The sequence below is a fragment of the Alligator mississippiensis genome, chromosome 2 (genome assembly GCF_030867095.1).
Source record: "Alligator mississippiensis isolate rAllMis1 chromosome 2, rAllMis1, whole genome shotgun sequence".
In the NCBI taxonomy this organism is placed as follows: Eukaryota; Metazoa; Chordata; order Crocodylia; family Alligatoridae; genus Alligator; species Alligator mississippiensis.
This window is the reverse complement of record NC_081825.1, coordinates 262,414,772-262,438,263: the sequence shown is the minus strand read 5'-3', so window position 1 is coordinate 262,438,263 and position 23,492 is coordinate 262,414,772. Positions and strand designations below refer to the sequence as shown.

At 48.7% G+C, this 23,492-nt stretch overlaps 1 protein-coding gene across 1 annotated transcript; it reads right to left on the bottom strand.

Annotated features, from left to right (window-relative positions):
• Positions 1 to 256: 256 nt before the first annotated feature.
• VASH1 (vasohibin 1) lies at positions 257 to 22,541 on the bottom strand. The gene is made up of 7 exons (XM_006274758.4): positions 21,691 to 22,541; positions 13,275 to 13,363; positions 12,154 to 12,210; positions 9,512 to 9,586; positions 8,156 to 8,537; positions 7,492 to 7,604; positions 257 to 6,878 (listed from the first exon to the last, which is right to left on the bottom strand). Exons 1-7 carry the CDS (start codon positions 21,952 to 21,954, stop codon positions 6,806 to 6,808), a joined length of 1,053 nt encoding a protein of 350 aa, XP_006274820.2. The 5' UTR covers positions 21,955 to 22,541; the 3' UTR covers positions 257 to 6,805.
• Positions 22,542 to 23,492: the final 951 nt, after the last annotated feature.

The window sequence follows — 23,492 nt, the reverse complement described above, 5'->3', positions numbered from 1 at the left end:
TCTACTACTGGGACTGCAGCTAGCGAAGTCTTACCTGTAAGCTCGTAAGGCAGAGATTTTTGCCCCAGGGGATCTTTTTTTTCCTCTTTCCTGCAACAGCACACATGTAGTAGCCTATCTGCATTTAGTCCTTTGGATGTCAAAACCACACATCTGACTCCAGGAGAAATGATATAACCCTATTTTCAGCAGACAAGGAGTAACTTAACCATCTGTTCTCTAATTCTTACTAGACATAATGAAGACAGAGGCAACCTTTATTTTCTCTACACAAGTTACGTGTGCAGAGGTGAATTTTATTTTCTAGTATGAAAAAAAGCAGGAAGAGGAAATACTGACATGAGGGCTACAGAGGTGCAGTAAGAACTAAATCTAAATACTGGTTCTGTGTTGCCTGCACAGGTACATGGAATTGCTACTTGTTACAAAAGACACACGTGTTAAGTCCATGAAGAAAGTAATCTTGGTTAGTTCTGCACTGCTCCAGTGATAAGAGGTAAATGATTCTGGAGTACTGGACAGATGCTAGAAGAGAATACTGATGCATAAGGAAGGGACCACACAGGTCCCACTAGCACCATCTCAGCCCTGGCCTGGAGGCTGGGGGAAGGGGTGGGGGGGACTCTGCTCTGCAGAGGTTATAGGGGATTCAGTTGCCATCCTGGCCTAAGCTGGATTGCTCCTGAGCAGACAAGGCCAGGGGCACCCCCCCCAGAGGGAGAGTGGTCATTGATATGAGTAAACATCTGCTGAGGAGCCTGGCAAGCTTTTTAAACTCCCGCAGAAGTTCATCTTGCCTGCACAGGGGTTGTCAGCATCTCGCTTGGTTCCAGCTGTGCTGAAGCAAGAGCAGCAGCAGCTTTCTTGGGTTGGGCAGCAGGCTTCCCCTGTTCAAGTTCTATATATCAAACAGGACAATAGTGCAAAACTAGTAGAGCACATGGTGCTATTTCAGCCAAGCAGACTTGCACAACAAACAGACAGAGTATAGACCCTGCCCTGTTTGCATCTATTCCCTGGACACCAGGCTGCTCTGAATACTTCAATCATAAGAAGCAACTTGCTAAAGTAACTGGCCCAAATCAGGAGCAAAAGCCAGTGCCCTTGGAGCTTCCAGCCACTAGAAATAGTAAACTGACTGCTTCCCTCTAGTCCAAGCTTTTGCCTCCTGGTAGCAGAGGATTCTTCAGTATAGTTTCTTTGATTTAAAAACAGTTGTGACTAGATTCACACGACACATGAACCAGTGATTATTTAGACGGGAATCTGTTCAAGGTTTTCAACTGAAAGACTAAGCCAACATTCTTCACATAACACAGATCTGGTAACAGGACTACAGCTACTGTGCAAACAACTTACTGCTCCTTTTCTCCGCTCAATACAAACAACAACCCAGCCAAGGCTGTGGGATCACTTACTCTAGCTGTGGGAACAGAGTACACTACCAAGATGTGCTTATATGTGCACAGTGGCATAAGAATAAAATAATCACTTTAACACAATATCACACCTTCTCTAGCTGGGGCTTGTCAGGGTCTGACAAGACTCAAGTACTGCAGCTTCTGGTGAAGGTGTGCTCTCACACTTTGCTTAGCAGCTCAGTGTGCTTAAACCAGGGTAGTTACCCCCTTTAGAAGGAATCTTTTGTTCCATACTTGCTAGCACATTCATCTGAAAAAGTCTTCAAAGTTGCCAGTTGGGCTGGTGTCAGAGGACCTATCTATTCCAAGGCCACCTTTTTATTAGGACAGGCTGCGTTTTAAGTCCAAAATCCACACTGAGAAATGTTCTTGCTAACAAGAATTCAGCTCCTGTTAAAGTAAGGCCTTTTCCTTTAAGCCTACATAGGCTACATACATAGCACAGGCAGGGTCTAGCCCTTCTTGGTGTATGGAGGCACTTCCTTCTGGTTTCAGAAAGGCAGAGACTAGGACAGGCGCAGTTAACCTATAGGACAAATGCCATGGGCAGCCTTGGTGCAGCACACAACAGATCGGGGAGTGGACAGGCAGCACTGGAAAAAAGCAGAGCAGGAGATCAGACGAAGGGGAACAGAGTGGCACAGAATGCAGGGCTAATTTATGGCTTTTCTGCCAAAACAATTGCACCTCCCCTTGCACTAGGAAGTGGATGTAAAATGGGGCAGTAGTAAAAAAAGTCTATACACACAACCATAAAAACATCCCCCATATTAGTCATTTACGTTCAATCTTAGAGGCATCATGCTAGTGCTGGCTCCGAGGCAGCAACAACGACAAAATCCTATGGTTTCAAACACATTTTGTCATGTGAACATCAAAGAATATAGACAGTCATCCTCCTCTCCTTCACTCTCAATAGCTCTTTAGTTCTTTTCTTTACAGAGGTTTAGAAAAAGTATTAGGACTGACTCCAGGCATAAGTTCCACTGGAGTCCTAGGTTTGGGTCTAGTAGCCAGGCTGCTGCTTTCTTGCAGACAGTATTGACTTCCTCTCTCTGCTCAACAGCAGAATTACAGGTTATGGTAAATATTTTGTGTACCCTAATTTTCCATAGCAGAAGATTCACTACAGAAATTCTCTTGCCTGTTGCCACAGAGACCTCTGCCACCTTAGCAAGGCAGGCTGAGTTATAGTGAACTGTCTCATTACAGTTGCTCTTACAGCAGTAAGGAGAGAGTAAGAGCAAGAGTGTAATTATTGGGTTGTTTCCAGTCTCCCCGTGCTTCCCCCAATGTAGGAATGCAAGAGCACCACCAGTGAACCTCTGGCGCACACATTGTATTAAAACAGTGATGTGAGAAGCCTCAAGTAGTTCTGCTTCTTCTAATATACTTAGTTGCACACTACATTGTGAAAGAGAATAATCTTTCTGGCCCCCAGCTGCTGAATGCTCAAAAGCAGGGGTGTCAAACTCATCTACCCCCATGGACTGGAAGACAGTCACTGGGCCAGATGCAGACTGCCCCCATGCCATGTGCAGCATCTGTGGTGTCGGGGGTCCAAGGCATGGGCTTCAGGTGCTGCCCTGGTAGACTGACCTGCATGCTGGCTCTGGGGCCGGTCTGAATTAGGCTCCAGGACATCCATGCACACCAGAGCCAGCATGCAGGGCTGGTCTGGCAGGGTGCCACATACAGCTTATGCCCTGGAACCCCTGTACTGTATGCAGCTCATGTGCTGTGTGCAGTGCAAATCCTGAAGTGGGACTGGTGTGTGCTGAACACATGGCAAAGGCTAGCACAGAGTGCATGCTGTGTGTGGTGTCTGATCAGACTGGTCCTATGCAATGGCTACAGCCCACACCAGCCCAAGCCAGTGCACAGAGTTTATTTAGGACCAGCCCTGTATGCACCCCATGCTTGCCACATGCAATGCCCACAGTGCCAGGTCTTGTGCAGCTGGGGCTATGCCGCACAGGCCAGATCATAAGGCTCCACAGGCCCATGGGCTGTATGGTTGACACCCCTGTTCTAAAGGATGATGATTATGAGATCTTGAAGAACTCTTACCTGCCATGCATTCCCTTAAACATCCACTTAATTAAATTTTTTAAACTACTAGTCTCAGTGCCATCATTCAGGAAGAAAGCTGTACAGCTTAATTGTAGAATAGAACAAAGCATTTAGTCTTTCTTAGCTTAGCGAGTCTGTCTTGGTGACTCATTCATGTCAGACAGCATCCCCTTGCCCTGCTCATGGGAAAGTATTATTAACATGTGGCTTACTCTTTGCTAACCAGGTTTTTACTGCAGGCCTCTTTTGCTTCTTTCCACTTAATAAAAAAGCTCAACTCTAAATCTGTCTAACTAATGAATGTACTTTCCACAAGGCTTCTCATTCTCAAGAGCTTTTGTTGACTGACTGGGCCACACTTAGGGAGAGGCCATATATTGATTTATGAAAATTGGCTATTTTCTGATTTTTTTCCATCTTCAATCTGCCTTGAGCTTGGTAAATAATTTCACTGGCTCCCACATGATATTACGTAGATCCTTAAACAACTGCAGAACAGTATATACAGGGAAGTGAAATTGTTCCTTATAATCCACATTATATACATTTGTCCGTGAATTGCACCTACAGTATTTCTAGAGCATTTCATCATCATAACGTCCAATACTTAATACAGTAATTTACAAGAACATAGTACAAGCCAGATGGAGCATCTAAATGGCAACTTTTGAATGAAAACAATCAGACCAATTTAAAGATTGAGAAGAGGAGTAGTGGGGGAGGGAGGAGGGAAATCACTGCTTACAAATGTTCATCAGCTGATCCACTGCAACTGTTTCATGTGTCTGCTTTATCCTTCAGCCTGCTAAACCAGGTCAACTTCCCCTGGAATGAAAGAGCTGCCAAACACAGTATATTTCTACTGTGTGGCTTCTTATTGCAGAGTAAAGCATACACACAAACTGTTTAAGACAGATCAGTTTGAAACACGGCACAATCCCCACCAAATTAGTATAACTGTCTGCTTGACCAGTCACATGATCTTATTTCTCAATCATTAACTGTTTCTTTTTTGTGTACAATGGAATACTTGTGGCAGATAAGTGTATGTGGGGTTTGTAGTGTAGTTTCCATACAGCAGTAAGAACAGAGCGGAGAGAGGACCTAGCAGGACAGGCTGCAGTGATGAGTAAAGAACAGCTATCCAAATGAGGGTGAAGGACATGCAACTCAGAATTAGTTAGAGCACTTCTGGGCAGTGCTTCAAGAGCTAATACTGCTTCAATTCAGACGAGTTTTATTATTTGGAACAAGAATCTATTCTATGCTATCCACATCGAGACACAGCGTGACTTGGCCTGGTTGTGACAACACAAACAAGTATGGTAGATACCTGGCCTGAGCTTGTAATACGTTTAAGGGCAAGAAAGATATGCCCTGTTCCAATAGGATTTAGATACTGCCATACTTGACATTCTTTTAGTGATGTCACAAGACCTGGCTTCCCAGCCTGTAGTTATGCCTATACACCTCGACCTTGACTCACCAACCCATCATCTACCTCACTCCTGATTTCTAGCATCCCCACTCTTCCAAGTGCAGGCCCCATACAGAAGGGCCACAGGGCTCCTCAGTTCTAACCGGTAGTACACAGCTCTCCTTTAGGGAGTTGCCCAGTCTGTAATCAGGTAGAATGGTCAGGTAGTACAGCAAGACAACCTAGCTGTCGTAACAGCAGAAACATGGCTGTGCTCCCAGGAGGATGGACAAATGCAGGCCAAACAAGCCAGGCTGAAGAGAAGAGGAAATGGATGCTCTACAGCAGTAATTTCAGACATTTCAGTCTTGATCCGGGTGGTACACCAAGTTCTACTCCCTAACTTGGGCATTTGTTTCTGACCTTTCTGGAACACCCCAACCTTAAGTTGCTCAAAACTTGGTCTCTTGGTAAGCATAGATCAAGTTGAATGGAGAGAAGATGAGCTGTTATTCAGTGAGAACAAAATGCTGCATCACACCAGGTCTTTTCTACCCAGGAAATATGCTGTGAGGGAACAGGAAAAGTGGTGTTTCCTTAACCCACCCTGAGGGGACTGCCACGGGGGATTTGCTGAGCAAATGCTCTCTGCGTTCTTAGAGACAGCAATGCACTGCACTTTTACAGGCACTGAGGAAGGCTTTGGCCACTACTGGCTGTAAATGAGGGCAAAGGGATGAATACAGCAACATGGACATAGGGACCAGAAGCCACTACCTTATCTTGCCCAAGCACAAAGGCCCTTGGAACAGAGCCCTGCATGTAGCTTGAATACTTATTTTAATGCTGGTACCCAAAATCCAGGATGAGAAGGGGCTCTTATAACACTAACTTGACAGCAAGGATGGAGTAAAACCCCCTCTCCCTGAGGGGAGGAAATAATCTTTTATGAAAGATGCTCATTATCAGATGATCCCCTCCATCACTTTCATCCTAGAGCCTGCACCTCTTGGCTAAAGCTCTCACCATCAGCTTCTCAGAAGTAACACCAAGAGCTTTGGCCAGAGATCAGGTTTCCAGCCAGCCAGCCTGCCAGTCAGGCACCATCACCCTATTGCCATAGCAGCCTACCATGAAGAGAAGGGAAACAAAACATCCGCAAGTAAAAAACGAGACACTCATCTTCCATGTGCCCTGGCTCAAATGAATGAAACATGGGGGTCAGACTGCAGGCTGCACTGAATGTGCACTGTATGAGGCTCTTCCATCATGAGCAAAGCAAAACTGAGGGAAGTAATGTATCTGAGTGCCCCTACTCCTCCCCTCCTGCCTCCCCCTGGCAGGTCTACAGCAAGACAGGAGTTACAAACCTGCAATCTTTGCACTAGAGCTGGGGTCTTTGCATTCCAAGACCTTCCCTGCCCCTATTCCAGGGCTTTGCACTGTTTGAGACCTTCCTCACAAAAGGGAAAGAGGCATGGTGGACTAGTCCCACTTTGATATTCTCATCCCAAAGGATCCTATAGGACATCTGAGCTCTGCTGGCCCAACCCTCTCCATCCTTCATTGTAAACAGCAGGCAGCTTCCCAACCCCCTGCAGCATCTTTCTACCAACTGGTAGAGCTTTCTTTAAAAAGAAAATGAAAAAAAAATCTTATTTAAATGGATTTAAAAAGAGAAGAAAATCCACACTCCTTCCAAAAACAGGCCTGTGAATCTTGTGTAACCCATGGGATCCAGCTCCATGGTCAGCCTGTTAGGAGGTATCTTGGAAGACCTGCACCCAATGCCTGCTTCCCTTTTCTCCACATTGAGCTTGCTGCAGGCTGCTCCAGGTCCTGAGTGGGGCCAGTGAGTAGTCTGTGGAGCCAGGCATGGAAAGCATGGCACTCTTCACACCCGGATTTGGTACCCATTGAGGTCTGGCATTGCTTTGGAATCAGCAGGCTTCTTCTCACCAGATGGCCTGTGAATAGATAAGGCAATAACTACTCAGGGGTCTTTGGCAAAGGAACTTTCACAGATTGAGCAAACAGCAGGCAGCCCAACTTCCGCCTCTTCCCTGGATACCACAACAGCAACAGTGGTTATTCTTCACCCTCCAGTAACTCCTCAACATCTCTCAAGGGCATAGGAGGCCAACACCCACACCCCAAATACTTTTGGGCCTGTCCCCAGACCTATTTTTCCAAGGACACTAGCCCCCAGCCCTGGCATGCCAGGTCTCGCTGGCCGGTGGTGTAGTTTTAGGTCTCTTTTGGAGAAATCTGTGACGTTCCACATCAAGCACTAGATTAACATGACCTCTGCAGGTACAGATCAGTCAGCCTTAACTCCAGCTAGTTTTAAAGTAGGAAGGCAACTATACATGTCACAAGACCAGTGCCTCAGGGAATAGGAAAAAAAAAACAAAAACCAGTGACAGAGCAAAAAAGAACAAACCAAGAGATACCTTCCCAGGTAGAGAGAATAACAACAAGAGTTCACAGAAGTTTGCTTTATCCAAAAGTATGGGACGTCCCTCAGCAAGTCAGAGAAAAGTCCTGAAAAGAAGCCACCCACTATCAAGCCCTGCTTACCGTCTCTCCCCACGGCTGTTGCGGCGATGTGGACTGGACTGGCCCCGTTGTGGGGAGGACACATCTTTCTTCCTGTCCTTTGTGGGAGATGGTGGTCCTGCCCCTTTGCTGATCTGTAGGAGAATTTGAAAAAAGGCAATATGGGAGGGAAGTAAGTACCAGAAGCAGCTGGGAACCAAGACCCAGAAAGACTTCATTGCCTTAGATCAGGAGACATTAATACAAATAACAGTTACAGGCAAGGAAAGAGAATGCATTGGTGGGGGAGGGGGTGGGGTATTGTACATTCTCATGTGTAGTACCCAGTTTGGGCAGTCTCAAATGCACCCCTCCCTCCAAGATTTCTAAGCAAGTAAGTAGCTTGGCTTCAGCTGCACAAAAACTCCAAGGCTCACCTGTTATACAAGGTTGAAAACTCTGAGTGGTCTGCATCCCCATTAGGAACAAAGTGTCTGCAGAAGGGGCAAGGATTCTATTCCTAATCCCCTTTCCCTTCCTGCCACATATCCAGCAGGATTTGTATACACCCCCAGCAGAGTAATGCATCAAACCGTCAAGCGCAACAGAACAAAGTCACCTAGACTTGGACACCAAGGTTGGAATTTGCACCTGCAGCTTCCAAAGGAAGCAGACCGAACTCACCAGTCACTACATCCTGACTTACCTTCAGCCTCATGTCACGTGCATGTCTCTCTAGTTCTTTGCGGAAGTCCTCACGGCCCAGCTTCTCCACATCCAAGATGGAATGCTTCCACTCAATCTGCTCCACACTGTGTGGGTCATGAGACACATACTGGCCCAGTTTCACCTTTTTGAGGGTGTGCCAGCAGCGGCGATATGCCTCCTCAAAATCGAAGACCAGCTCACTCAATGTGCGGAAGGTGGGTGTCTTGTACATGAGTTCCTCGCGCCGGCTGATGCCCAGTGCCCCATAGCGACCCCCAAAGTTCACCCCCAGCACGATGTGGCGAAAGTAGTTCCCTGAGAAGTGAGTTTTGAAGCTGATGGGGAAACGCTCCAGTGTGGTCATGTTGTTGGTGAGGTAACTGGCAAAATGGACTCATTCAGGAAATAACTGGTGATGCCAAGAAAATGGAGGTAAGGTTCTTCCCACCCCCACAAAACCTTCCAGGCAACCTGGGCAAGTTGCTGTTGCCAACAAAATGTAGACTGACGTCCCGAGAGACAAGCTCAGAGAAAGTGCAAGTCCAGCCTATTTTGAGACTACTATACCCTGCCCTGGGTCAGGGAGAGCTCAGCTCCCATTCAGGAACCTGGCCACTCTAACAATACTGCCAATGCAGGAAGCCAATTACAAGGGCAGTTTGGCAAAGTATAACCCTGTTCTGCTAGGAGCTGGAAGAAAACCTATCAACTCATTTAACAAAGAAACCAAAAGAGCTGTAGAGGGAAAGGACTCTGTATAGCCCATTCTCCTGAGCACTGACACCAGCAGACTGGCTTTTCATAAAAGGGAAACCACTGCATTTGTTAACTGCCAAAACCTCCAGAACCCACAGCCAATTGACATGGGTTTCAAGTGTTTTCCCATCACTGAAGCAACCTCCAGAATTTCAGAGGAAGTGGCCCCACCCTCACTCAGCCTGGCAAGTTCCAAGAAAAGGTGTCATCCCCTCTATGCATGCAAATCTTAAGAAGCAGAAGGCCAGAATTTAAAAAGAGCATTTGCCTAAGCCTGCAGCTGGGGCAGGAGCTACTGAGGTAAAGACATATCTCGATGGAGCTGGCCAGGTTCCTTCTGTATCTCCCTGCACTGCAGAGAGCATTTAGAGCATTTAAAACAATGAGGAACATGTGCTGCATCCCTACTGCACACTAGGTCCAGAAGGACTAAGAGACAATCCTACAGAAGGAGGGAGGTTCAATCCTTAAGAACTGATCCTACTCCTAGTACTCTGATTGGCCTTTTGCAATACACCAGTAGCACGAAAGCATCCTGAGGGAACAGAGGCAAAAACATTAGGGTAAACAGACATGCACATTTAGGAGGGAAGGATACATTCCCAGGATCACAGCTTCCAGGCATTTGATTGGCAGGGCCTCTTTGGTCATTTCTTTAGCCAGGTCCATCAGCCTGCAAGACAGAAGAAGGATGGGAAGACAGGAGGAAGGTTAGAGGGTTTGTGCTAGGCAGAACCATCAAACTCAGTCGTGTTGGTGTATATGTAAAGTGGGCTGTAGGGATGGAGGAGGAAGGGAACCCTCCAAACACAAAGGTTGAAGGAGAAAACCCTCAGAAAATAAACTAGAGTCAAGGTCAGCCTCTTGTCATTTCTCATCCCACCTCATCACTGCTGCTGTGGTTTCTCCTGCGATGAGCCAAGAAGAATGCACCTTCTGGGCCAGCAGAATCTGGCCTAGAGTTCTGCAAGTCTGGAGCCACTCTTATGAATCTCAGTGAATTTCTTGGAATTCACACTCACATGATCAAGATGAGAAGCCTCAGGTCAGGATACCAAATGCCAGGGGCACTTGACACCCTAGGCCTGAGGGCAGGAAAGGAGTGAACAGAAGTACTACTCAATCCTGGTCTCCCTGGGCTGCTCCCATGCTGCAGAGGAGATTTCATGTGGGTTACATTCCAAGACATTTTAGCCACCTGGACAACCACCTAAGGAGTGGGTGGGGTCTGCAGCAAACCTGGAAGACCAGGTTTTGGGTAGCAGATTAGGAAGCTCCTGGCTCCTGGGATAGCCAGCACGGGTTTGTGGGATAGCCAGCACGGGTTTGTGGGATAGCCAGCACGGGTTTGTTGGGATAGCCAGCACGGGTTTGTTGCGGGTAGGTCTTGCCTGACCAATCTCATTTCCTTCTACGACCAGGTGACCTATCACCTGGACAAGGGAGATGAGATTGATGTCATATATCTTGACTTCAAAAAAGCCTTCGATCTGGTGTCCCATGATCGTCTCTTGGAGAAACTGGCCAATTGTCGCCTTGGGTCCCCCACGATCCACTGGCTGGAAAATTGGCTCCGGGGTCGGACCCAGAGGGTAGTAATTGATGGAAGTCACTCATCGTGGTGTCCTGTGACCAGTGGGGTCCCCCAGGGCTCTGTCCTTGGACCCATACTGTTCAACATCTTCATTAACGATGTGGACACTGGAGTCAGAAGCGGACTGGCCAAGTTCACCGATGACACCAAACTTTGGGGCAAAGCATCCACGCCAGAAGACAGGCGGGTGATCCAGGCTGACCTGGACAGGCTCAGCAAGTGGGCAGATGAGAATCTGATGGTGTTCAACGTCGATAAATGCAAGGTTCTCCACCTTGGGAAGAAAAACCCGCAGCATCCTTATAGGCTCGGCAGTGCTATGTTGGTTAGCACTATGGAAGAAAGAGACTTGGGGGTCATCATTGACCACAAGATGAACATGAGCCTGCAATGCGATGCTGCGGCTAGTAAAGCGACCAAAACGCTGGCTTGCATCCATAGATGCTTCTCAAGCAAATCCCGGGACGTCATTCTCCCCCTGTACTCGGCCTTAGTGAGGCCGCAGCTGGAGTACTGCGTCCAGTTTTGGGCTCCACAATTCAAAAAGGATGTGGAGAAGCTTGAGAGAGTCCAGAGAAGAGCCACGCGCATGATCAGAGGTCAGGGAAGCAGACCCTACGATGACAGGCTGAGAGCCCTGGGGCTCTTTAGCCTGGAAAAGCGCAGGCTCAGGGGTGATCTGATGGCCACCTACAAGTTTATCAGGGGTGATCATCAGTATCTAGGGGAACGTTTGTTCACCAGAGCGCCCCAAGGGATGACGAGGATGAATGGTCACAAACTACTACAAGATCGTTTCAGGCTGGACATAAGGAAGAATTTCTTTACTGTCCGAGCCCCCAAGGTCTGGAACAGCCTGCCGCCGGAGGTTGTTCAAGCGCCTTCATTGAACACCTTCAAGATGAAACTGGATGCTTATCTTGCTGGGATCCTATGACCCCAGCTGACGTCCTGCCCTTTGGGCGGGGGGCTGGACTCGATGATCTTCCGAGGTCCCTTCCAGCCCTAATGTCTATGAAATCTATGACTCAGTCAGGAGAACCAGGTGCAAGACAATGGATGTTGTGCTGTCTCCTTGGGAGTTTACTAAACACAGACCTTTTCCAAACAGAGTCTGTACTTGGGGATGTGTCTCTCTTCCTGCCTTCCCACAAATTGTTTACTTTCAAAGTGTTAGACTCCTGGAAGAGTCCAGACCATCCAGATTTTGTATCAAAAGACACTCACAGATGTTGTAAAGTTAGAGCTGACCTTTGGACAGCTTATTTAGGGCAAGACTTTGTTTTGCTTTACACAAAAGTCCACAGAAGCCCATAAATTTATCTTCCAAATTGGAGGCTTGCAAAAGTTGAGCAGATTCAGCAAATGTTTACCTTTTAAGCAAGTGTGCTGACCCTTGGCAACACATCCAGCCTTTGTGCTTGAGAAAGGACAACTTATGGCTCTGCCCATTTGCATCCTGAGCAGAGTCTAGCTCTGGTACTATATCACCTCAGGAAGGACAGCTGCAGCACTGAGGCACCCAGATTCAAGCTGGACACTGGATCAGACTAAGTCAGGTGAGTGGGGAAAGGGGAGCAAGTAAAAGAAACAGCAAGTTCTCAGAATACAGAGGCAGAAGGAAGGAAGAGCCTGTCAGAACTTACCCAGTCAGAGGTCTGCTCTTCTTAATTTCAAAGAATTGTGTCCCAGTGTGATTGTACCTGAGGCAAAAATTAAGGCCATGCAATAAGGAAGAGCCAAAAAGCCCAGATACTACAATTACTGTCTGGAGGTTCTCATTATGCCACCAGCATGTCAGTAAGAGTTCTTACAGCCAGGTCATGATCTAACAAGCATGATACCAGCAAAGAAAGGCTAAACAGGCCCCTCTCTCATGATCTTCCCATTTTCATTCTCTAATTTGTACCCCAGTTTTATTTCTATTAGCCCCCTTCTCTAATCCAATTTGTTTCCCTCCCTAAGCCCCACATTTTTTGGTCAGCCTCTTCTACAAGATGTTGCTTGCAAAGGAACACACAGAGCCTAGGAATGCCAGAAGTACTTTGGCTCTCATGCTGAACGGGACCCATCTCAATAGCAAAACAGCCCCAGAATTTGCACAACAGATACTGACAAATTCCTTTCTCACTTTGCTTCAGGGCTGAAACCAGAGACAGTTCCACATCCCACCAGCAAGATAAAATTGTACTTGCATGGCACATGCCCTTTGCACTTACCCTGTACCAGCACTCAGGACTAGAGTGTACAGAGAAGTCTCATTCCCAGGTCATAAGCATACCAGCAGCTACATATGTATGGGTTTGCAGGGCCAGGACCATCTTGTTCTGGCCACTTCAGAGAGACCCAGTAAGGTGTCTCAGCACACAGCCCAAGTTCTCTTCATGCGCTAGCTCACCGAAGTTTGGCAGATGACTAAATCACCTTGCAGTCTTCCCCAGGTTCTCTTGGAAGAGCTGGGTGAGTACAGCAGCAAGGTCTTTGAACATGCACATTTTAGAAGGAACAGCCTCTTCAATCCATTGCAACTGGCTGAAGGAGGAAGACCCTGCAACATGTCAGCTTGACCCGGCTCATGCCTGTGCCACGTGAAAAAAAGGATTAATCAAAGGACGCTCAAGTGGGCAGAAAGGGAATGAAACAGCAAACTAACCAATTTCCATTTCTTGCTCTTAGGGAGCAAGTTTCATGTCCCCTTCTTAGTTGTGGTTGGATGCCTCTTCCTGAATCAGCATTCCTTGGCACCCATGATAACAGAAAAGGATACTGAAGCTCCCTGATGTAGCGCTGTATGGCTTCCAGGCGCTCAGGGATGGGGGTGGACAGCTGGAACGCAGGCACACTCGGTATGGGAATCTGAACAGAAGGTGAAAACACAGTTAGTCACAGAGCAGAGCTCCCCATGCTAGTACTTTCTTATAGGAATGTCTTCTCAGTAGACCAGTAACATTTTCCTGTCTACTTGGGAGCTTCTTCTGCACAGAGTCACCTCAGACGTCTATTTTTATGCTAAGGAATTGGAGGGAATGCAGAGAAAACCCACCACCAACAGCAAAAATCATCACAGAAGGCAGGAGGTCTTTTCTTAAACCAGGAAGAGATTAGCTAAGTGACAACTAAAGCAGGGTGCATTCATTTATCAATATCTCTACTGGCTGTGCAGGGGGGCATGAGGAGTGCAGGATGTAAGGCATGAGGTGAAATAAAAGGAAAAGTCTCAGGAAGAATTAATCAACGTAGGCAGCAGCTGGCACTTGGAACCGATTCCCAAAAGCAAGGATGGAAGCCCTGTCAGCTGGCATCTTGAACGTGAAGAACACGCTGAGAATGAACCAGTCTTGGCAGAGAGATGGACTGGATAATACATGAGCTCCTCCCCTCCCTCTGCCCCCAATCTCTACCTTCTCCAATTTTAAGTTATGCAATGATGAATGATGCTTGCAAACACACCACCCAGATAGACCCTTGCCCCTATTCTTCAGTCTTAGGCCTTGGCTTCCAACCCTCTTTTCTCTTTATTTTGAAAGAGATATCTGATGTTTTGTCATTGCTTAAAGCAAGAGCCTAAGCAAGAAGGGTCCTGTCTGCCTAGCCAAAGCAGAAGGGGGAACTGGGTTGGCAAAAAGCCCCTGGGAGACGCTTGCTCAGTGGAAGACTTGGCCAGACAGATTTGGTACAACTATGACAGGAAGTAGAAGCTAACAAAAGTTAACACCTGCACCCTGATCTAACACCAACCCCACTCCACAGCAAAGTTAGATTTTAGCCACTAAGTTCTTGAAAAGAGAAAGAATGTGCTTGGTCCCTACCCTTCCCCTTGGGAAAAGAGACAGCCAAAGGCAAAGCCACCATCTGGCCCTTCCACCAAGTGGTATGTTAATCATTTAGTAAAATGTCGGCCTCTTAGGAAAGACTCCCCCTGCTCTGCTGTGGCCAAGCTCCATGCATTAGTAGCTGTTACCATCTCTTGAGCATTTTCATCTTTACAGTCCTAAAATTTATCCAGGAAGTTCTTTTAATAAAGATGCTATGATGCTCCAGGGGCCCATTTCCCAAAAGCTCCTGGAGACAAGATCCAAAGAGGCAGGAAAACTAATAAGCACCACCAACTGCCTCCGGTGCCCTTTATGAGCATATACCTTACTTCACCTTCCTGCAGAGAGCAGCAGGTGGCACCAGCTGCTCCTCTTGCAGCCTTCCTACAGCAGAATCAATGAGATAGCCAACAGCTTGCACTTCTGTCCCAGCAGGAACTGGAAACACTCCACTGAATAGTGCTGGGAAAGTTGCTGTCTCTGGAATGAATGCAAACTAAATTGGTTTGGAAGTGATGAGTTGACAGTCACAGAAAATCATTCCAGGCAAAAACAATGAAGGAGGTAACAGCCAGGGCAGGCTCAGTGTTCAGCCTGGTTTAATTTTTTTTTTTTCCAGTGCTTGACTTCTGTGCTGCATTTGAATGAAGAAAAGCAGCTAAAATTAACTCCTGGGGCTAAAGTTGCATTTTGGTTAGATGCATATTAACATCACAAATTGCTGGTTCCTCTCAGTTACTCTTCTCTCTGCTGGAAGAAACTGCTCCTCTTTCAGATCCTCTTTTCCTCTGGGGAATATGTAATGCCCTGAGACACTGTGTAATGGAAACCACCTCTGCAGGGGACTAGTTAACAGAAAATAACTTTCTGCACCTTAAGGAATTAAACTGATGCAAATACACCACACTCTTGCATTCAGATATGGCCCTGCAGCCCAGTGTGGGCTATACTTCCCTTTGCATCAGGTCTTCAGAATTTTGCCTTGCAGAAAGGGAGATGAGAGAAAGAAAGGGAAAGAGCCCCTCTTTCATCCATGTGTTGACCAAGCAGTATTAGTGCTTAGCCCTTCTTCTAGTCTCATCCATTTGAGGATGCCAAAAACATATAAACTTTAATCAATCTTCACTATCCTTAAGACATTACATCTAGCTTTTAACAGAGGAAGGACAGATCAGTGGTGAATTACCAGCAAATCAGAGACAGCCATGAAGAGCCCTGTTTCCTGGGGCTCAATGCTCCAGTTACTGCATGCAGCACAGTCCCCAACGAGGCAGGCAGCTTCTTACATTTTTGGTCTCTCCTTATTTGATGGCTGGGTTACATCAGAGTTCCCAGACTTGTACACAGTGAGCTATTGCACTGAACTCTTGCCAGACAGACTGGCTGCACAGATGGGACTGCAACTTGGCTTTTGGGAAGGGGCCTGGAGAAAAGCTGAGGTTTTACGCTTAAATTGAACTAAGCAGAATATGAAGCAAGACAGATGGAAGAGACACAGCCGCATCTCCTCCCTTAGGAATATCGGGGAGGTGGTTTTTGGTAGTAAGCTTAACAGCTGTTTCTCTGTATGTACTCCTGTATACGTTCTCTGTAGATAATCCTAGTGTCCAAGCACCTAGCCCCTCAAGAGACACTCTTGCTATCAACACAGCCCTGAAGTTAAGTTGGCAGCTGTAGTTTAACCAAGCCACAACACAAATCCAAGAACACACTGCACAGCCTACTATGCACCAGCTGCTTCTCTGGGTCCTCCCCCCCCCCCCCCCCCCCCCCCCCCCCGGTCCCTTCACTGCTCAGCTACCAGCCTGCTTACTTCTACCCATCCTGTAATTCTTCTATTTAGAAAATGGAACTTCCCTTTCCCTTAAGGCAGGGAGCGCATCTGCCTGTGCATTTGTAGAGCCCTACACACACCCATGTAGCTTACATGGCTGTCAGCTCTGCAGAGATACTGTACAACTTTTTCCATCAAAACCAGAAAGGTCAGCAGCGGCTGAAAAGTACAATGGTCACTTTCAGCTCTATCCCAGGGAGAGAAGATCAGCAGAGTGGAGTGGTACCAATGCCTGTCTGTGTGTGGAAGAGCTAAACAGGCAGTTATACTGCTGTCTTACCAAGTGAAATCACCTGGGAAGGATATGCTAAAAGACAGCATTGCTTAGTGGCAAGTATACTAGATCTGGCATTTCTTTTTTTTGCTCTGCCACCAATCTGTTTCCCACACCATGGGCAAGTCACTTCAGCTCTTTGTGCCTCCTCATTTCCCTCAGGCATAAAGTATAGGGGAAAAATACTTCTCCTTGATATCTAACAATGAAAAGCTATAGTTATTATTACTTTGCAGCACCAGCCCAACAGGATGAACAACAGACTCCCCAGGGAATGGAACTGTAGCACCTCTTATGGTCCCAACACAGCCTGCAGTAAGAAAAACAACAAAGAGGAACCAACAAGGCCACAAAGGGGGCAGCAAATCCCACATTGCAAAGCTCAGTGTAGCCAAGACTATAAGCTTCCTCACAAATCAAAGTGCAAGCACCCAGGGGAATGATTTTGTAACCAAAGTCATTCCCCTGGGTGCTTGGACTTTAATTTGATCTGCTGTAAAATGCCATTGCCTTGCCCCAGCTAAAGGAGCCCTGCTTCTACATTTGGAGGAGGCCATATCACAAAAATGCCTTGCCAGTTTGCCATCACATACACAAGCAGAAGAGGGAAAAAAGGGTATATTTTAAGTCTGTTTCAGCTGGTCATTGACAGCCAGGTCCACATTATAAAATTATTCCAGCCAGCACTGGGCAAAGATGATGCCCTTTGGTTGCCATGGCTTTGCCAACAAAATCCCTGGTATGGCTGCACCTAAACTGACCATGCTTTTGCTGGCTTAACTATGTGATGCAGCTATGTCAGAAGAAAAAACAAATTCCTTCAGGCAGCCCATGCTATATCTCTACCAGGGGCCACCTCCTGCTGGGATTGAAAAGGGCCTTTTCATACAGGTGACACTCAACAGTCTTGCACAGTTCAGTGAAACAGCAACACGAAGCAAGTGTCTGGGTATTCTGTGGATAATGCTAAACTATACCTGGAAGTGGACAGCCCTGGAGATATGTAGTCACTTAGGACCATTGGGAAGAGGGCTGCTATGCCCTCTGAACAGGCAGTGGAAGATGGTGCCAGTTAACAGTCAAACAGCCTCCCTCTGTCATGTTTACATGAACTTTACATGAACTCGTTGGTTAAAGAAACACTTGTATAGTCTTAAATAGGGATGATCCTGCCTGGAGTAGTGGGGGGTTGGGGGAGTCAACAAGGTGGCCTCCTGAGGTCCCTTCCAACCCTGCTTTTCTATGATCAGCAGACTTCAAAGAGGAAGAGATAGTTAAACAGCTGAAAACATCTATCATTACCAATTAAAGACTAAAATCTCTCCCTACTATGGTTCCCATACAAAGAGAGATTTATTTTCAATGTAACCAATTGTGAGATGCCCTGATTGAGCCTGATGAGAGCCTGCAACAATAGCAGACAGAGGCGGGGAAAACCAACCCCACTCAGCTTAGAAACATGCTAACTCAGGTACCCAATCACAGTTGCTTAGGTGTCAATGTTTAGCTACGTCACTATTAATCAAATCCCATAGAATAGGAGAAAGCTCTACAGAGCTGACAAATGGCAGCTCTTTTTGGCATTATCTGACAGTAGCACTTGAGAGTATGACAATGTATTTTCCTCTGCCCCAATCACAGGACAAAGCTTCATGAACCTAGCAGAGCTCAGCAGGCATCCAAGACTATGGGGAAACCAAGGAGCCCAGTGAAACCCATAGGTACTGCTGAATGCCACAGCTGAATAGACAGCTCAGCAGAGTAGCTGACACATCCAGGGGGCGGATTTGGGGGAGGGGGTTGCACTGGTGCACTTAAACCTCCCCCTAACTCTCCCTTTGACTCCTGCTCCACTCAAAGTTTAAAACCAACTTCCTGGTTTCTAGCCAGGCAGTCAATTGATGTCTTGTCTCATTCTAATCTACCTGATCCCTTCTAAACTCTTCACTCCCCAGGGTTAATGACCCACTCTTCTTTGTATTGGTCTTTATGTTGCACCAATTAAGCTATCCTTCTGCAATTCTGCTGTCTGAGTGATAGCTGCTCCTGGTAATGAAGCTTCTATTTTACAGCCCTGAAGATTGTTTTTAACTCATTCCAATGAAATTATATTAGTTGTTGTTTCAGTCTTAAATTGAATAACACAGCCCTAGGCCCCTAGCATATTAGTAAAGCTTCTAGTTTATTTTTAAATGGAGAAAAATAGGTGTTGTTCTATATGTACTGATGCACTTCACTATCTGAACTTCCCTTTTCAAAATTCTAGATCCACCCATAGACACATCCTACCACAAATGCACCTCACTACAATTAATTCAGGCAGTGGAGTTTATTTTATGAGGGAGGGAGGGTGGGCGGGCCTTGGAAGAGTACTGTTCTCTACCATTTGACTCCTAAGCATCTGATATCAACCATGAGCTCAGGCACAAGACCTTGTATTAGACACTAGTTAGGGTATTTCCTACATCTCTAATGTGACCCACTTGGCTTCCAGCATTTGAATGACAACAGCTTCTTAGGGGAGCCAGTCATGTAGAATATGGTTATATGCTCCAATTCTACTTCTCTGAAGCTTGATGCATCAGAACTTCTCTCACAGATGGGTTTGACAAGGTAAATACTGATCAGAAACAGGTTCATTACTGCAAGCAAGGAGGGGTTCTTCTCTTTCCTTAGCTCACTGGTGCTCTGGAAATTTGGCAATGAGAGAACACTAGCAGTATTAACTACTGGCACACGCAGCCAAATCTGATGCATAGAGCCAGATCCAGAGTGTAGGGGTCACATCATGACCAGACCCAGTGTGTGGGGGCATCATGGACTGCACCTGCAGACTGACTTCACATGCTTATTGCACACTGAATCTGATCCATGGACTGGACCTACCCATGGGATCTGGCCCATGGCCCAGATCCAGGGTGTTTATCTGCCCCACAGGGCCAGAAATTCAAGAGCCCACCACCCTTACTCAGAGGCTGCCAACTTTCTACAAGCTGAGCCAGAACAACCCAACTCCAGTCTAATGCGGGCTGGTTGGCTTTGGTGGTGTGTCAGCAATGGAGGACTTCCCTCACTCTGGGTCTGGGGCCAGGCATCTGTAAACTGTGTCCATGCTGCCATTGCTTCTTGCTTCCCAGTTCCAGCACAGCTCCCCACCAGCTGGAAGCTGCCCATGCCACCACGGGGGAGAGGGAGGCGAGGCAGGGGAGGGGAGGAGGGTGAAAGTGGTAGAAGCATAGATGTGGTTAGCAGATGCCCAACTCCATGCAACTCTCCATGGGCTGGGGGAAATGGCATGTGCACAGTTCCCAGTGCCTGGCCCTGGTGGAGGCATAGACAAAGCTCCTCACTGCTCAAGCTGGAAGGACGGAGAGACGGGGCAGTGGCACAGACAAAGCTCTCTAGGTCCATGGGTCAGATCCAGCAAGTCCATGGTCTATATGTTACTGACCCCTGTCCTAGCTCATCTGTCCTCAGTGCTTCCCACCACACTCTTCTCTCCATTTCCCTGAGCCAGTGATAGTCTTCTACTAATACGCAACAGCCCAGAACAAGCAACACGCTCTGTGCTGGCCTCACTGAATGAAGCGCATGAGCTAGGCTGGTACATAATGGTGCTGGCAACTACCAAAATGGATACAGCTTTCAACTTGGTGTTGCTCAAGGAGCTTGTGCCAGTTGCTTCCACTGACTGTAGGCCTTTGGCACTGATGCTATGCAAGACAGTTAGAGTGAAATGTGAACCACCAAGAGTTCCTCAAGAGCATGGACTGCAAGAGACTGAAAAGAGCAATTTTTCCTCCCCGCATGACTTTAGGTTTCTGACCCTCCCCTGCTAGCTCCCCCTCCTTCCTTCCTCACCCAAATGATTCATTTTTCCTTTGGGTAGATGATGATTAAGTTTTGATTAATCAAAAAGGCACCCTGAGTGCTCACCCAAGCTGTTTCAGAGTCTTGAGAGTGAGCGGGGGATGGGAGGAGGGTGGAGAGTGTTGGGACTCTGAAAACAGGACTAGAAATGAGAACTCAAGGTTTGTACCCGACACAGCAAGAGAAGTGAATTAAACTATACCACAAAAAGACACGTAGTGAAAACCAAAAGAAGCATCCATGTGGGGAGTAAGTATGGAGGGCTAGTGCACTGTAAAATAAAAACAAGAGTCACTGCCAAGCTTATTTAACACTAGTTTCCCTGTGTAGATAAGCCTTTGCTGCGAGAGCCTGAGCAAATTACCTCATCTTTTTGTACTTTGGTTTCCTTCATTTTTAAATGGATAGAGATATGCCTCCTGCACAGGACAATTCAAGAGACTTACTGAGTCTTTGCCAAGCACTTTTCATCTGGGGATCTGAATATACCGAAAAGAATTTGTACCAGAAAATATGCACATGCTAAATGGCAACTTTCATAAAGGCCTCAACACAGCATCAAGGTTAAGTCATATAATCTTATGTTTCCCTTTTCAAAGGATGCTCCGACATAAGGCCCGAGAAGTGCATAAAGGACCTCTAGTTTGATGCCCCGTTAACAGCAAGAGTTCCCTCCATTCAAACCGTATAAGGTGTGATCTAATCTGCTTTTAAACCTCTCTAGCCTTAAAACTGCCTTCCTGGGCAGACACTGCCACAGTGCCAAAATTGCCCAGTTTAAAACTGTCCCCAGTAGCCATAAGCTCGTTCCTGGTTATTTTACTGCCCCCTCTCTCATTTCACACCTGTAAAGGGCTGTACATCTCTTTTGGCCTCCAACCTGTGCATGCTCCCTTCCCTGATCTGCCCCACAAGTCATATCACTTGACAGCACACCACCTGCCACGATGAATTAAATAGCCAAGCATCCAACATTATTACATAGCCCCTATGAGCGCAGTGGGGCATTTCCACACCCCACTCCCCCAGCTTCATGCAGGGCAGGACCCCTCAGAAATGAATTCCAGTTCAGGGCTCAGTGCTCTAATCCCACATCTTCCCAATTTGCTCCAAAGCTACCACACATGCAGCTTTTTGTGTTGCTGCAAATGCTATCAAAGAAGGTAGAAGGGGAAGCTCTACTTAACCACAGAGCGCCAAGTCCTAACAGCAGGATAGAGACTTGACTCTGCAGCAGGAATCCCAGCATTAGGCACTGCTGTTAGTGGCCTTTCCAACGGGAGGTAAAGCTCTACCTCCGGGCCATGCCCCACCACAGAATCCCAGCTTCCTGCCATCCCTCTCTGGCAGCTCTGCCCGCGGCCGGCTCACTTCTCCCAGGCGCCCTCACCTTGGGTAGATCAGTGGCTCCCCGAATCCTCTGTGCCACCTTCTCCCCCTCGGGGTGGATCTTGGCCACGTGCCGCCACATCCTCTCCCAGGTGGGCTCGTTGACCGGCAGCCCTCCCCGGTTCACGAAGAAGGGCACCCCGCCGTCTCGCAGGTCCTCGTCCCCATCGTCCTCTTGCTCCTCCTCTCGCTGCGCTGCCCCTTCGCTGGCCTCGCGCTGCCGCGGGGCAGCCCCATCGGCCCCGCCGGCCTTGCCCCCCGGCATCCCAGCGCCCGCCGGCCACGGGGCGGCTCAGGGCACCGCGCTCCTGGCACCCCTCAGCCTCCCTGCGCCCGCGCTGGGCATGGCAGTGCGAGCGGCCGGCGTCTGGGCGAGAAGGGGCTGCGGCCACCGGGGCAGCGCGCCCGCCGGCAGCTCCCAGCCCCAAGGGGGGCCGCGGCGGCTCGGCAGCGAGAAGTGCCCCCCGCAGCAGTCGGGAGAGCAGCCGGGAGCTCGGCTTACCACCAGGCCGGGCCGGGCCGGGCCGGGCCCCCGGGCACCAGCAGAGGCAGCGGGGCGATCGGCTCCGGCAGGCAGCAGCGACCGGCCCCGCGCGGCTAAGCCCGGGCAGGGCGCAGGGCACGGCTCGGGGCACAGCCCGCCCGCGCGGCTGCCATGGACGCTCGCCCCCCGCGCACAGCCCTGAGCTCACAGTGCCCCTCGGCCGCAGCGCGGCGCGGGGGCGGCGGCTGCATGCGGAGGAACAAAGCCCGGCCGGGGGGCGGCGCTGCCCGGCCCCTCCCGCGACCCCGCGGGGCTCACACGCCCGCAGGCGGCACCGGGCGCTGCCCGCGGCGGGTCCTCCGCGCCCGGAGCAGCCGCCTCGCGCATGCGCCGGCGGCCGCGCCCTGTTCAAGGGGCGGGGGTGGCCGGCAGCTGGCGGCCCCGGGGACTGCCCCGGTCAGCGGGGCTAGGGCTTCCCGGGCGCTGCCTGGAGCAAGGCCGCCGAGGCACGTGGGCTGGGCCGAGCATCCCGCCAAGGGCCAGCTCGTCCGGTCCCCGCCGCCGGCCCCCCTCAGGGGAGGTCCTGTCCCGCCTGCTTGTCCCCGAGCAGGCGAAGGGGGCTGCCCTTTTCCCCTTTCCGCAGGGCTTAGCGGGCCTCCCTCAAGGAGAGGCTCTGCAGGAAAGTTAAGCAGCCTTGGTCTGGCTGGGATTGCGGCCTTCCTCCTCCTCCTCCTTGGCTGGCCTCAGTGGCAGCGAGGGACCGGAGTGATCACTGGCGCAGGACGAGTAAAGGGATGTAGATGGGTGTGTTGATGGCTAAGAAGGCCTAGGCTGGCAGAGGCAGTGAGCAGAAGGGAAACGCTGACATTTCCCCCCAAAACTATACCTCCAGTATCATTGTCACCAGCCCCTCATTCAAAGAGGATCTCTGCTAGGGCTCAGTGCTGGGCCTCAAGGTAACTGCGGAGTTCCATCCTCAAGTCACAGACCCGCTCACAGAAGTTGCAGGTCTTTCTGCCAGGATTTCTCTCATTTTTCTTCCTCCGTTCTCTCCTCTGCTTCCAGGGCAAGACACTTTACCTCAGAACTGCTTGGTTGAGGTTGTGACACGACTGTAGTCACTGTAGTCAGTAGCCACTGCCAGCTCCTCCCAAGTTTTGATGTTGGCATCCGTTTTCTTGAGATCTGCCTTCTGTGTCCTTGTACGTTTCCTCTAACCACCGTTGGATCTCAGGAACAGCAGATGTCTATACCTGCCAAGCTATTTGGGGTCATTCAAAGTGAGAGGAGAGTGTTGTGAACTTCAGAAAAGTCTAAGC